This window comes from Chiloscyllium plagiosum, chromosome 19, assembly GCF_004010195.1.
Source record: "Chiloscyllium plagiosum isolate BGI_BamShark_2017 chromosome 19, ASM401019v2, whole genome shotgun sequence".
Lineage (NCBI taxonomy): Eukaryota > Metazoa > Chordata > Chondrichthyes > Orectolobiformes > Hemiscylliidae > Chiloscyllium > Chiloscyllium plagiosum.
Window position 1 is genome coordinate 24,012,123 of NC_057728.1, and position 17,791 is coordinate 24,029,913.

A 17,791-nucleotide genomic window follows, 5' to 3' on the forward strand; every position below is an offset into this window, starting at 1 on the left:
AAACACTGTCCTTCACATCAAAGGGCAGTGCTGTGTGATCAAAACAGTGAAGGGGAGGGTAGGGACTAAATCAAAATAGAGTTGGAGGGGGAAATAATGCACTCCACTCCCTGCGGCGCCCACCTCTCCCTGAACAACTCCAGGGTGTTGGTCGACACCGCGTGCTCCTTCTCCAAGGACACCTGGGCCCTAACGTAACCACGGAAGAGGGGCAGGCAGTCGGCCCAAACGACCCCCTCCATGGCCCGCTGCCTAGACCTGTTGATGGCCAGTTTGGCCAGGCCCAGGAGCAGTCCCATGACGAGGTCTTCAGACCTGCCCTAAGTCGTGTTTATATCTGTAGACGAGGACTCCCTGATTGGACCAGTTTAACAGCCCCAGTCAGGGAGCCTATATCTAATCTGTCATTGCAATCACTACAGAATAGAATGTGTGTGAGGAGCAAAATCTGTGTTCATTGGGAGGAGAGATGGAATAATATGTATGAGAATATTAAACTGAGGCTGTTGATGATATTGAGAAAACTGATTTTTTTTTTTTGAAAGGTAAGCTGCCCATGGGCAAAATTGCAGTGCTCACGAGGGCTTGTGGTCTGTTCAGCACAAATGAAAAAATAGAGGGAATATTGATTATCGAGTTATGTTTGTCCTTTCTGTCTTACATTCAGACTTCTGTGAGGCATAAAGGCAGGTTGAAAGAGCTTTCACCAAAATGGTTGAAGGATTTACTTGACTATTTAAATCTATTTACATGCAATAAATTTCTTGTAAATATGTTACTTTTGCCATTACACAATGGTGATGCAACAAAGAGATTATGACTGATACAATGAGAGCTACCATTAAAACAGCTTCAAGAAAGTCATACTTTTCTTCTGTTTTATGCTTAATAATACTTTCACTGCTAAAAGTTGTATTTCTTAAACTTTTTGAAGAGTTTCGGATGATGTTTTTTTGTAATTATAACATTGAAAGAAGCTTTTAATGAGGGAATTCTGGTCAGTGACATTTGGAAGATGAAGATGACAAATAGGCTACAAAATATCAGATTACATCAGAGGTACAAGCAGGTCTTGTAATTTAAACATGCCTATCTTTCGGGTTTCCTCCTCCTGCCTTCAAAGGCAAACAACCTTCGCAAAGTAAAGAGAGTTATAAAAACAAAGACTGTGTCTGCTGGAATTCTGAAAGAAAATAGAAAGTGCTGCTAAAACTCACCATGTCTAGTAGCATCTGTGGAGAGGAAAACAAAATTAATGTTTTGAGTTCAGTGACCCTTCATCAGAACTGAAAAATAGCTGGGACAGGATGGTATATTATAAATGTTTTTTTCTCTCTCTACTAATGCTGCTAATAAAAGAGTAATATTGTTTTGTTTTATTGGGATATTCAGCTAATTTCTGCCAGGTGTGACATTGCAAGTGATTGTTCAGGTCAATGCAGCCATGAGCTGCTTCAATCCAAGCACGATAGGGCATACCCAACAATATTTGTCAATCTGCAATTCCACTTTGTTTCATAGTTCAGAAAACACATGAAATGGATGCCGGCATGTTATGTAGTGTTTGAGCTCCTGAAGCTGTCCATTCTAGGCCAGCTGGCCAGTTTCCTTTATTGTCTTTTTCTTTCTTCTTTTTTCCTTCAACTGAAGTCATAGGGAAGCTGGAGCAGTGCTCAGTGGATCTTCGGCTGTGGTGGTGGTAGTGCCTCGTGCGAGGACTCCTGGCTGAGGTAGACTTGAAGGGTGGACTCAGCAAGTTGTCAGCTGCGCTGGTGGCAGTGTCCGGAGTGAGGTCTTCTGGCTGCAGAAGGCTCAGAGAATGGATTTGGTGACTCAGCAGGCTGTCAATTCCTGATGAAACCCTGCAGCTTTTGCCTGAAACGTCTATTTTCCTGCTCCTGCTTTCACCTGTGTTCTGCGGCAACCCGGTGGATCGTCATGGTGCCCGGAGGAGGGATTCTTGGTGGTGGTGGCAGGTCATTGTGGTGGAGGCAGAGCCTGGAATGGGGACTCCTGGCGATGGTAGGCCTGAAGCATGGGGATGCCTTAAGACCAGGACACCTTGCAGAGACTTTTCAGAAGCCCTGAATCTGTGTTTGAAGACCACTTGTACAGAAGATGAAGTCTATTAATTCCTTTTTATTCCTTTTGTAACTCAAAATGGTGCTATATCGTGGTACAAAAACACTTTTTGCTGGATCTTTCTAAATATATGTTACAATAAATAATTCATAATAACTCTGATGCCCTTCAGTCAGTAGGGTCACAGTGCTAACTGCCGAAATGTTCTTGAGTTGAATATGCACTTAATGTTGATTGTTGCTCTTTCTGAAGGAAGTAACAGTAACTACTATATAATATTAAATATCTTGGAGTAGAACAGATTTGCAGATTCTTCTTTTGAGATATCAATAAGACCAGAGGATACGTTTAAATGTTAGTTGAAATACTTTACTAAATAGATCTCAAATTATAATAACCTGGTTTGATTCGATATATGTTTGTGTATAACAGAATAAAGATGTAAGGTGAGAATAATAAGAAAACATTGCAGTATTAACCGTGTTGACTTCTTGCTTTAACGTAGCCCATTCCCTTTGAACTTAGGCCAGGCTGGACATAATTGGATCATGTCCATGGTGACAAGTTTCCTTTTCCTGTTCTTTGTGTTGCAAGCTGAGAGTTAGTGCTGAGGCAATGGAAGTTTGAAGAACCTGTAGAGAGCATCTAATATCTAAAGTCATCCATGTCTCAGGTTGCAGAAAACTCAGTTTCTATATATTTCATTACAAAATGAATATCTTTCAATTCATGTTTGATACCAAATATGAGCACGTGAATAGGTTTTTCTTTACAACTTTCCTAGACATGTCATATGAAGCCCTGGTGATGTGTAACATTTCGCACAGAATCTGATTATGCAGCAGGAAGCCAATGGGTACAGTATAGACCAATGGGGCAAGCGAGTATAAAAGACATGAGGGACACACTATTAAATTAGGGGTAATATTCATAATATAGCTAAAGTGTCTGGCTCTGCTGCCAGTTGCTGAATGGCTTATGAAGTGTAGCTCCATAAAAACAAAAAAAGACTATTTTGTCTTTAATAACACTTCCCTTTTCTTCAGGTCCTTCTGTTTGGGTCCTCTCGTTTTTAATGCTGAAAATTGAATATTGTTACTTCACTGAATCCTAGCAACCCTCAGCATTTCCTTAATGTCTTGCAGCATGTGCCAGCAGAAAAATAAAAATATTGAAGTGAACTGACTTTACATTATGGTATATGAAAGTCATTCATGTGCGGTGGACAATGGGGAACCAATGGGTTGGTGTTCTTAGATTTCCAGAAAGCATTCAACAAGGTGCCACACAAAAGGCTGCTGCATAAGATAAAGGTGCACGATGTTCCAGGTATTATCTCAACGTAGATAGAGCATCTGCAGTCCTCACTGTCTCCTAGTTGATTATAACCTTACTGCGAAGCCTCTTGTAAGACGTTCTCCTCCCTTTACAAGGATCTCAGTGAGTCTCTCTCTCTCTCACTGCATCCCCCCAGGTTGTCTCCTCTGCCCTGAAGTCTTCATCTACCTATCACATTCCTAACTATCTTCCACCCCCCCCCCCCCCGCTCCCACCCCCCCCCATCTTTCTCTTTAGCTTATGTTCGAAATGTTGATTCTCCGGCTCCTCAAATGCTGCCTGACCGGCTGTGCTTTTCCAGTACCACACTTCTTGACTCTGATGTAGACAGAGAATTAAAAGAAAGCAAAGAGTTGGGATAAATGAATGTTTTTCTCATTGACAATCTGGAATCAGTGTTCGGACCACAATTGTTTACAATTTACACAGATGTTTTGGACTTGGGACCAAGTATGGTGTGTCAGTGTTCACAGGCGGCACTAAGAAGTGTGGTAGAGCAAAGTGTGCTCAGGACACAAAGTCTGCAGACACATATTGGTAGGTTGAATGAGTGAGTAAATGTCTGGCAGATGGAATACAATGTTGGTAAATGTGAGGTCATCCATTTTGGTAGGAGTAACAGCAAAATAGACGATTATTTAAATGGGAAAAATTGCAGCTTGCAGCTAAACAGAGGGACTTGGTGAAGGCATATGGAATATTGTCCTTCATTGCAAGAGGGATGGGGTTTAAAAACAGGAAGGTTATGCTGCGGGTGTAAAGGGTGCTGGTGAGGCCACACCTAGAGTACTATATACAGTTTTGGTCTCGTTGCTTGAGAAATGATGTACTGGCACTGGAGGGGGTGCAGAGGAGGTTCACTAGGTTGCTTCCAGAGGTGGGAGGGTTGACTTATGAGGAGAGATTGAATAGAATGGGACCTTACTCATTAGAATTTAAAAGAATGAGGGGAGATCTTAAAGAAGCGTATAAAGTTATGAATTGAATGGATAAGATAGAAAGATGGAGTTTAATTCCACTGGTGGGTGAAACTAGAACTAAGGGGCATAGCCTCAAAATAAGAGGGAGCAGGTGTAGGACTCAGCTGAGGAGGAACTTCTTAATCTAAAGGGATGCGAACCTATGGAATTACCTGCCTAATGAAAGCTGTTGAGGCTTCCTCATTGAACATTTTTAAGGCAAAGATAGTTTTTTTTAAACAGTAAAGGAATTAAGTGTTATGATGGGTGGGTGGGTAAGTGGAGCTGAGTCCATAAAAAGATCAGCCACGATGTTATTGAGTGGTGGAGCATGTTCGAGGGGCCAGATAACCTACTCTTGCTCCTATGTCTTATGTTCTCAGAACACTGAACTTTCGCAACAATGCTGCCTAAGGGTGTCATTTGTTTCATGAGTATGAATTGTAATGTTAAAGAAACAGAATTTTAAGATTGGTATACAACATTTTCTTTTTAATTTTAACAAGTTGTCTCCAATCCGCATAGACCTAAAGATAAACGTCGTGCTGCTATTTATTAGAGTCATCCAATCATCAATGTTCTCTCTGGACATTAATAAACTTGCTACCCAAAAGAGGTGATCTATATTTTTAACTAGTTGACAGGGTCCCCAGCCATGTCTGACATATTTCCTGCACTTTTGCCCTCTCCCTTTCTGTTTCTTCCTGCAACACTTAGAGGGTTCTCCCAGTCCTCATTTTCTACCCCAGCAGTATCCCCAGATAAGAGATCATAAGTCATCATTTGCGCCACCTCCAGCAGGATGCCATCACCAGGCACATGTGCCCCTTCCCTCACCTCCCTTGTCAGCATTCCACAGAGACTGTTTTCTTCGCGACACTTTGGTCCGCTCCTCCCCTCAACTGTTAAGTTCTTTTTTCCTGAGATTCTTACACACTTGGTGCAACTGCAAAACATCAACTTCTGTGAACAAGCAAACTTTTATTAAGCATAGTACGGTACAAACGTTCTGAAGGAACTTTAACATACATCTCACAGGGCTTGCAGAGTCATGTCAAAGCTCTCGCCGAACAAAGGAAACAGTCCTTTCTTTATACAAAATCTTTACATCATAATTAGTAATGCCCACAAGACAGCCTCTGCCATTCCCCCACAGTCACATGCCACTCAAGACACAATGCAGTGACCGCATCACCTCCAGAAACAATGTAATACAAATCATCCCTTAACGGTGAAATCTGTTGCAAATAGTTGTATATAAATGGCTCTGAATAATAGGAGATGATAATGTAATTTCTTACAATCTATCTGTAAGTCAGAGGCATACCACCCTAGCCTCGGGACATCCAATTTCTTGCAGGTCAGCAGAGCAAGTTAACTCTTTAATGTTACATCAATCCCACAGCACTTTCCCATGCATTTGAAGAAGGTATAATACCTGCTCATTCACTTCCTCCCACCTCACTGTCCAAGGGTCCTGACACATTGCCGACCGAAGCAGCAATTTATCAGCACTTCACTCAATCTAGTTTACTGTATTCACTGCTCACTGTCTCCCCCACACTGGGGCGATGAAATACAGACTGGGTGACTGTTTTGCAGAATACTCTGTTCCACAAAAATGACCTTGGGTTTCCAGTTTCCTGCCACTTCAACACATCATAGTGTTCCCTGACCAACATTTCTGTCATGGGCCTGTTGCAGTGCTCTAGCAAGGCTCAGTGCAAGCTGGAAGAACCACACCTCATTTTCCGCTTGGGCCACTGCAGCATTCAGGGCTCAATATTGAGTTCAATAATTTTAGAACCTGAACATCTTTTTCTATCATTGCCCATCTCCAAACCCCTGGCCCTGTCATGACATGGATTGTTTTAATCATATCCAACTCATTTTCACCTACATATAGTCACCGATATCATTTGTTTTCCCTCCCTGGCTTACCATTATCCATCACTTTGTCTGCCTAGCTCTCTCGCTCTCTCTCTCGCTCTCTCGCTCTCTCTCTCTTGCTCTCTCTCGCTCTCTCTCTTTCTGGGCTGTCTCTACCTATTCACATATTCCTCCTCCCCCAGACCCCCAATCCTATCTGCACCTCCAACTCCACCTATCGTCAGAATATATGCAACCTTTTCCGAGCTGCTAATAGTTCTGATGAAGGCTCACTGGGCCCAAAACAGTACATTGACCTTGCTTCCTTTCCACAGATGCTGCGAGAGCTCCTGAGTTTCTCAAGCAATTTCTGATTTTGATTCAAATCTCCAATATCTGTCATTCTTTGTTTTATTGCATTGTTAATCTATTGTCTTATTTTGTATTCAGATACAGTTGCTGAAGAGGAACCTGCACCCTGTAGCTTAAATATTGGACATGGTCGTCGATGTTCAAATGGCACATTGTGTAAAAGTGGATGGGTTGGCCCCAATGATGGAATCACTAACTTCGATAACTTTGCGTTTGCTATGTTAACCGTATTTCAGTGCATCACCATGGAGGGGTGGACTGATGTCTTATACTGGGTATGTATTACAACAGAAACGAAACAACAAAATAAGTTGTGGAGAAGATGGATTAAGTAATTTGCAATAATTTTATGTATAACAAATTTACTTCACTGTAAGTTCATGAAAATTGTGCCATTTCCACCAATACAAAGCATTTTAAACTGGCTGCTGCTTAGTGACTTTGATAAGGAAGTAACTTAGAATTTGGATGGAGAGTCTGACTGTATTTTGCATTATTGTAAGCATTTTATTTTTTAAAATTGTATACGTGAGGGTTTTGGAACTGAAAAATATTTAATACCACAGTTTGTAGCATTTTTGCTAATTTTGTTCTGACATCTACCATCATACTTAAGTTACATCCTGAAGCATTTTCAAAAATCTGATTGTTAACAGCAAATTTGTTGCTAACACTGAATTATTTTGTTTCAGTTGATCTCACTGCCTATTATATTCATCTCCAGAATTTCTATATCTGCTGGTCCTCCTTTTCCCTATCCATGCTTTACTGTTTATAACTTTTTAAATTCAATTTTCACGTTTTCATTATTTACTTGTTTTCACACTTTCATTTGCATTTCTGGCCTCTTTTTGTTATTGAAACTTTGGGTAATTCCTCCGTTATTATTTTCACTCAGTGCCCTGCTTTCCACTTTCCTTGGTACTGATCTCTTTTAATTCTTATGTTCCTTGCCATTTCCAACTGCATTATGCTTGACTTCCTCTTTTTCTCATGTTTTTCATTGCATTCATTTGCTCAATTAAAAACTTACTTTATCTTATATTCCTTTGAGTCACCACTAATCTGAATCCAAAAAGAGTATGTAACACAAGAAATCCAGTGGGCTCATCAGGTTGAGTTTTATTGAATTCTTGCTTCAAAAAGTAATGGGATTTTGGGAATCAGTTGAAATAATGAGCAGAAGATATTGATTTGAGAAGTCAGGAAAAGGGAAAATAAATAAGGGAAAAAGGTAAATAATAACTTAAAATGTAAGAGTTGGGTTAAAGGAGAAAATGATTGAACTGCTATATCAAATTGCATTACAAAATACATTTCAACTTTGTTATTTTCACAATGTGAAGTATAAAGCAAAGACCAATGTACACTTAACTGGTCAGTCTCAGCAAGAATGATGAAAAACCTGCATACTAAGTTGTAAAAATACAAAACTTTAAAAGGGGTAGAGGAGCAGATTCTGATGTAATTCAGATAACATTCCTTTTTAAAGTTGAAAGACACATTGATTAGTTCAGAGAGAACCTTTAGGATCATAGGATTTGTCAGTAAAGTGCAGAGTCCCAAAGAAAAGAGAATTCTCATTCTTAACAAATTATTTGTTTCGTTGAACACAGAAAATTGTGTTCAGTTTAATTGTCTTACTTGAGAAATATAATCAAAATCATAAAGCTGTTAGGAGGAGTTGATTGAGTTTTTTGAGGAAGTAACAATGAGGATTGATGAAGGTAGAGTGGTAGATGTGATCTATATGGACTTCAGTAAGACGTTCGACAAGGTTCCCCATGGGAGACTGATAAGCAAGGTTAGATCTCACGGAATACAGGGAGAACTAGCCATTTTGAGAGAGAACTGGCTCAAAGGTAGGCGACAGAGGGAGGTGGTGGAGGGTTGCTTTTCAGACTGGAGGCCTGTGATCAGTGGAGCGCCAAAAGGATCGGTGCTGGGTCCTCTACTTTTTGTCATTTACATAAATGACTTTGATGCAAGCATAGGAGGTACAGTTAGTAAGTTTGCAGATGATACCAAAATTGGAGGTGTAGTGGATAGCAAAGAGGGTTACCTCAGATTACAACAGGATCTTGACCAGATGGGCCAATGGGCTGAGAAGTGGCAGATGGAGTTTAATTCAGATAAATGCGAGATGCTGCATTTTGGGAAAGCAAATCTTAGCAGGACTTATACACTTAATGGTAAGGTCCTAGGGAGTGTTGGAAAGATGTTGTGAAACTTGAAAGGGTTCAGAAAAGATTTACAAGAATGTTACCAGGGTTGGAGGCTGAACAGGCTGGGGCTGTTTTCCCTGGAGCGTCGGAGGCTGAGGGGTGACCTTATAGACATTTACAAAATTATGAGGGGCATGGATAGGGTAAATAGGCAAAGTCTTTTCCCTGGGGTAGGAGAGTCCAGAACTAGGGGGCATAGGTTTAGAGTGAGAAGGGAAAGATATAAAAGAGACCTACAGGGCAACTTTTTCACTCAGAGGGTGGTAAGTGTATGGAATGAGCTGCCAGAGGAAGTGGTGGAGGCTGGTACAATTGCAACATTTTAGAGACATTTAAATGAGTATATGAATAAGAAGGGTTTGGAGGGATATGGGCTGGGTGCTGGCAGGTAGGACTAGATTGGGTTGGGATATCTGGTCGGCATGGATGGGTAGAACCGAAGGGTCTGTTTTCATGCTGTACATCTCTGACTCTATGCGGATTGAGATACTTTTATTGTTCGGGGGATAGAGAAAATATGACCCTTTTATTAGAACAGAACAAGAAAAGACTAAGAAGATCTAATAGACGTATTCAAATTTAAGAAGAGCCTGATTAGGTAAATCTGGAAAATTTATTTGTACTGATTGATAAGGCTGTACTCTGGGTAAGGTTAGGTTTTCCTTTAACAACTTGTTGTTAGAATATCGCATTCCCAAACAGAAGTAATGTTTGAAACCATCATAGCCTTTACAAGAGAATTGGATAACTAGTAATGAACAGGTTATACCAAGTAGAGTCAATGGATGTTATCTACCTAGACTTCAAACAGGCCTTTGACAAGATGCTGCACAGGAGGCTACTGAGTAAGATAAGGGTCCATGGTGTCAGAGGCAAGTTGCTAGCATGGATGGAAGGTTGGCTGTTTGGCAGAAAGCAGAGAGTGGGGACAAAAGGCTCCTTCTCAGGATGGCAGCCGGTGACAAGTGGTGTTCTGCAAGGCTCAGTGTTTGGGACTACAATTTTTCACTTTATGCATTAATGATCTAGGTGAAAGAACTGAGGGCATTCTGGCTAAGTTTTCAGATGATACAAAGATACGTAGAGGGACAGGTAGCATTGTGGAGGCAAGGAGGATGCAGAAGGATTTGAGTCGAGAGTGTGGTGCTGGAAAAGCACGCAGGTCAGGCAGTATTCAAGGAGCAGAAGAATCAACGTTTCAGGCAAGAGCCCTTCATCAGGATTTGGACATGTTAGGAGAGTGGGCAAAGAAGTGGCAAATGTAGTACAATATGGGAAAGTGTGAGGTCATGCACTTTGGTGGGAAGAATAGAGGTATGGACTATTTTCTAAATATGGAGAACATTCAGAAGTCTGAAGTGCAAAGAGACTTGGGAGTTCTAGTCCAGGATTCTCTCAAGGTAAAGTTGCAGGTTCAGTCAGTACTTAGGAAAGCAAATCTAATGATGGCATTTATTTTGAGACAACTTGAATACATGGTAAGGTCCTAAGGAGTGTTGCTGAACAAAGAGACCTTGGAGTGTAGGTTCACAGCTCCTTGAAAGTGGAGTCCCGGGGACATAGAATAGTGAAGAAGGCATTTGGTATGCTTTCCTTTATTGGTCAGAGTATTGAGTACAGAAGTTGGGGGTCATGTTGCAGCTGTTCAGGACATTGGTTAGGTCACTGTTGGAATATTGTGTGCAATTCTGGTCTTCCTATCAGAAAGATGTTGTGAAACTTGAAAGGGTTCAGAAAAGATTGACAAGGATGTTGCCAGGTTTGGAGGATTTGAATTATAGGGAGAGGTTGACTAGGCTCGGGCTGTATTCCCTGAAACATCGGAGACTGAAGGGTGACCTCATAGAGGTTTATAAAATCATGAGGGGCATAGATAGGATAAATAGGCAAAGTCTTTTCCCTGAGGTGGGGGAGTCCAGAACGAGAGGGAATAGGTTTAGGGTGAGAGGGAAAAGATATAAAAGAGACCTAAGGGGCAACCTTTTCACACAGAGGGTGGTACGTGTATGGAATGAGCTGCCAGAGGAGATCGTGGAGGCTGGTACAGTTGCAACATTTAAATGACACCTGGATGGGTATATGAATAGGAAGGGTTTGGAGAGATATGGGCCAAGTGCTGACTGATGGGACTAGATTGGGTTGGGATATCTGGCATAGACGAGTTGGACCAAAGGGTCTGTTTCCATGCTGTGCATCTCTATGACTCTATAAAAGCAGAGATGTACTTTTGAGGCTCTTTCAGGGTCTGGTCAGACCACATTTGGAGTATTGTGTGCAGTTTTAGGCCCCATATCTCAGGAAGGATATACTGGCCCTGGAGCATGTTCAGAGGAGGTTCATGAGAAAGGTCCCAGGAATGAAAAGCTTAGCATATGAGGAACGTTTGAGGACTCTGGGTCTACATTCAGAGTTTAGGAGGATGAGGGGGTATCTAATTGAAACTTACAGAATAATGAATGGGCTGGACAGAGTGAATGTTGGGAAGATGTTTCCATTTGTAGGAGAGACTCTGACCCAAGGGCACAGCCTTAGAGTAAAGGGAAGACCTTTTAGAATGGAAATAAGGAGAAACATCTTCAGTCAGAGTGTGGTGAATCTGTGGAATTCATTGCCACAGAAGGCTGTGGAGGCCAGGTCATTGAGTATATTTAAGAGTGAGATGGATAGGTTCTTGAGTGTCAAGGATTATGGGGAGAATGTGGGAAACTAGGGTTGAGAAACTAATCAGCCATGATTGATTGGGGGAGCAGACTCACTGGGCTGAATGGCTGAATTTCTGCTCCCATGTCTTATGGTCTTATTTTAAAAATTTAAAATTGGAAATGATATTGTGAGAAAGAAGGCAAAGGAACTGATATAAACAAAACTTCCATTTCAGTCAACATTGGCATAATCATGATATGACTGTTTCTGTGCTGTAAAATTCTATGATTCTGAGTGCTTTCATAGAGAAAGAAAGGGAATATCAACAAACTAACCAAACTACTCCCTTATGGATCTGGCTGGTTACAGACCAGCAACAGAAATATGTGGGACTGTCTTATCAATGGGATTTTAATATTTGACTTGCAGAGATTTAGAGGGGACAAAACTGATAAAATGTTCTTTTAAACATAAATTGTCTCCCAGAAATAAACCCCAGAGAATGGGGTAACTGAAGAATTAAACTGCATTTATTTCAGTGCAAGTGGTCTGAAGGTAAGGCAGATGGACTCTAGGCATGTATGGGAATATGAGACTGGGATATCATAGCTATTACAAAAACATTGCTAAGCAAGGGACCAGACTGGTAACTCACTATTCCAGGGTTTAGATGCCTCCATTTCTATCCTTCCAATAGCAAGAGAGGAGAGGTGGCATTTTTGATCATGAAAAGCAGTACTTCTGTAATTAGAGAGGATATTACTGGGGGATCATCCAGTGAAGCTATACGGGTGGAACTGAGAAATAAGAAGAGGGTGACCACCTTGATGGGATTGTGCTATAGGCCACCAATAGTCAGCAGGAAACTGAGAAGCAAATATTTAGAGAGATCTCAGATATGTGTAAGGATAATAGGGTTGTAATAGTAGGGGATTTTAATTTTCCAGTCATTGACTGGGAGTGCCATAGTGTTGACGGCTTGGATGGGGAGGAATTTAAGTGTTCAAGAAAATTTTCTTTCCCAATATGTAGATATACCTTCTAGAGAAGGAGCAAAACTTGACCTTCTCTTGAGAAATAAGGCAGAGTAAGTGACTGAGGTGTTGTAGGAGAGCACTTTGTGACCAGTTATCATAACTATTATTAGAATAGTTATGGAAAAGTTATGTATAAAAGTTAAAGTTCTTAATTGGCCAATTTTAACAAAATGAGACAGGAGCTTTCAAAAGTTGATTGGGTAGACTGTTCACAGTTAAGGAGACAACTGGCAAGTGGGAGGCTTTCAAAAGTGAGATAATGAGAGTTCAGAGACAGTGAAGGGTAAGGCTGGTAGCAGTAGGGAATGCTGAATGAATTGAGACATTGAGGCTCTGGTCAAGAATAAGATGTAGACAACTAGGATCAAGTGTATCTCTTGAAGAGTACAGAGAAATATGGGTATTCTTAAGAGGGAAATCAGGAGGTCAAAAGAGGGATATGAGATAGCCTTTGCAGATAAGGCTAAGGTAATCCAAAGATATCCTACAAGTACGTTAAGGTCAAAAGACCAACTAGTGAGGTTAAGGGCCCCTTAAAGAACAGCAAGGCCATCTATGTGTGGAACCACAGGAGAGGGAAGAGATACTAGACAACTACTTTGTGTCAGTATTTACTGTGGAGAAAGACATAGAAAATAGGTTACTTGGGGAAATAAATAGTGATGTTGTGAAAGAGTTAATATCAGAGAAGAGGAGTTGCTGGAGTTCATAAAGGAAGATCAATCCCCGGGACCTGATCAGGTGTTTCCCAAGAACTTTGTGGAAAGCTAAGAGATTGTTGGGCCCCTTGCTAAGATATTTGTATTGTTGACAGCCACGGGTGAGATGCCGGAAGAAGTTGGCTAATGTTGTGCCATTATTTAAGAAAATCTACTAGGAGAACCCTGGGAACTCTAGACCAGTGAGTCTCATGTCAATGGTGTGTAAGTTGATGGAGGGGATTCTGTTAGATATGAATCACATGCATTCGGAGAGGCAAAGACTGATTAGGGATATTCAGCATGGTTTGTGCATGGGAAATCTTATCTCACAAACTTGATTGAGTTTTTTGAAGACTTGACCAAAAAGCTAGATGAGGGCAGAGCTGTAGATGTTGTCTATATGGATTTTAGTGAGACCTATAATAAGATTCTGCATGGTGGACTAGTTAGTTTATTCACATGGGATTCAGGGAGAGTTTGCCAATTGGATACAAAATTGGCTTGACATTAGGAGACAGAGGGTGCTGGTGGAGGGTCATTTTTCAGACTGGAGACCAGCAACCACACCGGGATCAGTGTTGGATCCACTGTTGTTTATTATTTATATAAATAATTTGGATGAGAATATAGGAAGCATGGTGAGTAAGTTTGCAGATGACACCAAATTGGTGGTAGACAGTGAAGAAGGTGATAGAAGATTATAAAGGGATCTTGATCAGTTGGGCCAATGGCTAAGGAGTGGCAGATGGAGTTTAATTTAGATAAGTGTGAGGTGTTGCGTTTTGGAAAGGCAATCAAGGGCATGACTTAAACAATTAATGGTAGGGCTCTAGGGCATGTTGTTGAACACACACCTAGGTGTTCATAGGTCATCCATTGAAAGTGGTGTCATAGTTGGACAGCGTGGTAAAGAAGGCATTTGGCACACTTGCCTTCGTAGTTCATACCTTTGAGTATAGGAGTTAGGACATCATGTTATAGTTTACAGGGCATTGGTGAGGCCACTTTAGGAGTACTGTGGATAGTTTTAGTTGCCCTGCTACAGGAAGGATATTATTAAATTGAAGAGGGTGCAGAAGAGACTGACAAGAATGTTACCAGGACTTGAGGGTTTGAGTTATAAGAAGAGGGTGGATAGCCTGTGACATATTTCACTGGAGCTGAGGTACCTTTATAGAGGTTTATAAAATTGAAATGGGCTTAGATAAGGTGAATAGCATGTGTCTTTCCCTAGGGTAGGGGAATTCAAAACTAGAGGGGGCATACTTTTAAGCTCAGGGGAGAAAGATTTAAAAGGGATCTGAAGGGCAACATTTTCACAAAGATGGTGATTTGGATATGGAATGAATTGCGAGGGGAAGTGGTAGATGCAGGTCCAGTTACAAGATTTAAAAGACATTTGGACAGGTACATGAATGGGAGAGGTTTAGAGGGATATGGGCCAAATGCAGGCAAATGGGACTAGTTTAATTTGGATAAGTTGGTCAGTATGGACGAGTTGGACAAAGGCCTATTTCTGTGCTGTATGATGCTCTGACTCTAAGTGACTAGATAAAGTTCCTTGCATGTTGCAAACAGCCAAAGGGATGTGCTGTTTGATACAATCTGCCAGCCTTTGGGACATATAGCCAGCGTGTCTGGTTTGTGGGCTGTGAAATTCAAATACTGCATTGCTCATTTATGTGAGAGGCAGTACAGCTTATTGGCTTGCCAGCTGTTACTTTAGTAATTCTTATGAATTCTCCTGATGATTGCAAGACAAAAAGTTTCAACAAAATGTCTTTTTTTCAGCACTAATCAAAAGAGAACAAAGAATCTGAAATGCAGAATTTGTTTTACAGCAATTAAAGATCCAGTGTATTCTTTATTTCTTTATGTCAAAACATAATTATCCAATCCAGATTAAGATAGTCAAATTTTCTGAAGTTTATGAAATGCTGTCAAACACAGTTCAACACATCTTCCACCTGTAACAGACTTGTAATTTAGATACTTACTTCATTACGTCGTATCTTCTTTAAAACAAGAAGGAAAAGAAGGAATAGGACTCATCAGCAGGAATGATAATTGAATCTGATTTATTGTGGTAATTAATGGATTCTTTCTTCAGATGGGCTGCTAGGTTTGAATTCTTCAGGAAGTTAGAGCACCATGTGCTTTCCTTTACAGTGGTTATTGATGAACAAAGGCATTGGCACTACAGTGCATATGAATAACTACACAAATTAATTAAAATATGATCAAGATTTTTCATCTGGATTGAATTTGATTTGGTGAAGTATGGTATGTGACAATTTATTGTGCCACATACTGACTGATTTTAATGTGTACCCAGAATATCAGTATCCCATAATCCCAGTACATTGAGTTTCTCCATCTTTTAATGGAGACTTGTCAATGTGGGCTAGGCTCATTTACATTGGAAAGAATAACAAATCTCTGATACCTCAGCAGTCTCCAATATATAGCCTATGGATCATGACAAGTTTTTTTTTATTAATTCATGGGTGGGCATTACTGGTGAGTCTAGTATTTATTGCCATCCCTAACTGCCCCAAGTGTAGTTAATAGTCAGTCCCCTTGCTGAGAGTCTGGAGTCACGGTGAGGCCAGATCAGGTAAGGATGGCAGTTTCCTTCCCTAAAGAACATTAGTCCTTTAAAAGCTAAATGCAAGCTGAATGAACAATGAATGCCTCATCTTCCTCTTCGGAATCTTCCAGCCTTCAAGACTCAATGTCAAATTGAGCGACTTTTGAACATGAATACCCAGTCCCTTGTTTATTAACTACCCCCACAACCCCAGGTCATGTCACAAAATGGGTTGTTTTTAGTACAGCCAACCCATTTTCAACTATTCATTGTCCCCATTATCACTGATCTTCGTCCCTGGCCTACTATCTCTCATTGTCTCACTTTCTCTTACTTGTGCTTTCTGAAACATTATCTCTGCTTTTCCTCCACAGATGCTATTCGACCTGCTGAGCTTCTCCAGCAATTTTTGTATTTGGTTGCTTCAAGACAGAACACTCTGTCAACTTTACTTAGTAGGTTGCTGTTTCCATTGGATAAACTAATTGGTCCTAATATTTATTTTAGTGATCTGAGCTTGGCAAGCAAACTGTAATCCTATTTTTAAGTAATACCATTGTCATTTATAGCAGCAAAAAGACAGGCAGAAAGTTTATTTGGTTAGAATTGGTGGATGGAATTTGATATGCAATTAAGTTTACTTTAGATTTATTGGATTCAGTTTTGCAATATGAGTTCCAATCCAGCTGGACTAATGAGGTGAAACTTTTTATATGTGCTGGCTTCAAAGCACTTGTATAAAATCAGTTTGTCAAGCCAACTCAGTTACAAGCAGGCATGGACCTAAAGTAAATAAAATGCCTAACTTCAGTGTAAAATTTACAGTGTCATTCAGAAGGTGCATAAGATGATTTTAGTGAGAGTTGAAAAAAAAGTTTCTTTTAGTAAAGACTGGGAAACTACAGATTAAAGTAGCAGAAGTAAGCATTCACATCATTGACTTTACTCCACCATTCAATGAGATGAGAGCTGATCTGATGATTCTCAACTCCACTTTCTTGCCCTTTGACTTACCAAAATTAAAAATCTGTCAATCTCAGCCTTGAACATACTTAACACAGCCCCTGCAGCCCTTGTGTTAAAGATTTCCATAGATTCACAACCCTTTCAGAGATGAAATTCCACTCATCTCTGTCTTCAGTGGGCAACCCCACATTCTGAGATTATTTAATTTATTTGATTTGATTTTTACTATCACATGTACCAAGGTACTGTGAAAAGTGTTGGCTTTCATGCTTTACAGCAGACCGTGGAATAGAAGTACATCAGGGTAACAGAACAGAGTGCAGGATACGGTGTTATCGCTGCCAAGAAGGTGCAGAGAGAGATCAACTTTAGCATTTAAGAGGTCAATTCAGAAGTCTGATATGAGTGGGGAAGAATCTGTTCCTACATGTATTCAAACATTTATACCTTCTGCGTGAATAAAGAGTTTAGGAGAGAGCTTAACTGGAGTGCAAGGGGTCTTTGATGATTTTGGTCGCTTTCCCAATGCAGCGGCAAATATTGATGAAGTCAGTGGATATGAGGCTGGTTTGCATGATAGACTGCTCTGTATTCATAACTCTCTGTAGTTTCTTCAGGTTTTGGGAAGAGCAATTACCGTACCACACTGTGATGCATCCGGACAGGATGCTTTCTAGTGTGCATCCATAAAATATTTTTAAGAATCTTTATGATCTGCTGAATTTCCATAGCCTCCTGAGGAAGTCGAGGCATTGCTGTACTTACTTGACCTGAGTGTCAATGTGGGTGGACCAGGACATATTGTTGGTGATTGTCACTCCCAGGAACTTGACGTCCTCTACCATCTCAACCTCAGCACCATTGGCGCAGATAACGGTGTGCCTCCACTCTGCTTCCTGAAGTCACTGATCAGCTCCATCACTTTGCTGACATTGATGGAAAGATTGTTGTCCTTGCACCATGCCACTGAGTGCTTTATTTCCATCCTGTAATCCTTCTTGTCATTCTT

At 40.7% G+C, this 17,791-nt stretch overlaps 1 protein-coding gene across 1 annotated transcript in view; it reads left to right on the top strand.

Moving 5' to 3' along the window:
* cacna1c (calcium channel, voltage-dependent, L type, alpha 1C subunit) overlaps positions 1 to 17,791 on the top strand; it is an 890,104-nt gene that overhangs the window by 315,039 nt on the left and 557,274 nt on the right. The window contains exon 7 of the mRNA XM_043708872.1: positions 6,699 to 6,895. Coding sequence (XP_043564807.1) covers positions 6,699 to 6,895 — 197 coding nt within the window. The remainder of the gene's footprint in view (positions 1 to 6,698; positions 6,896 to 17,791) is intronic.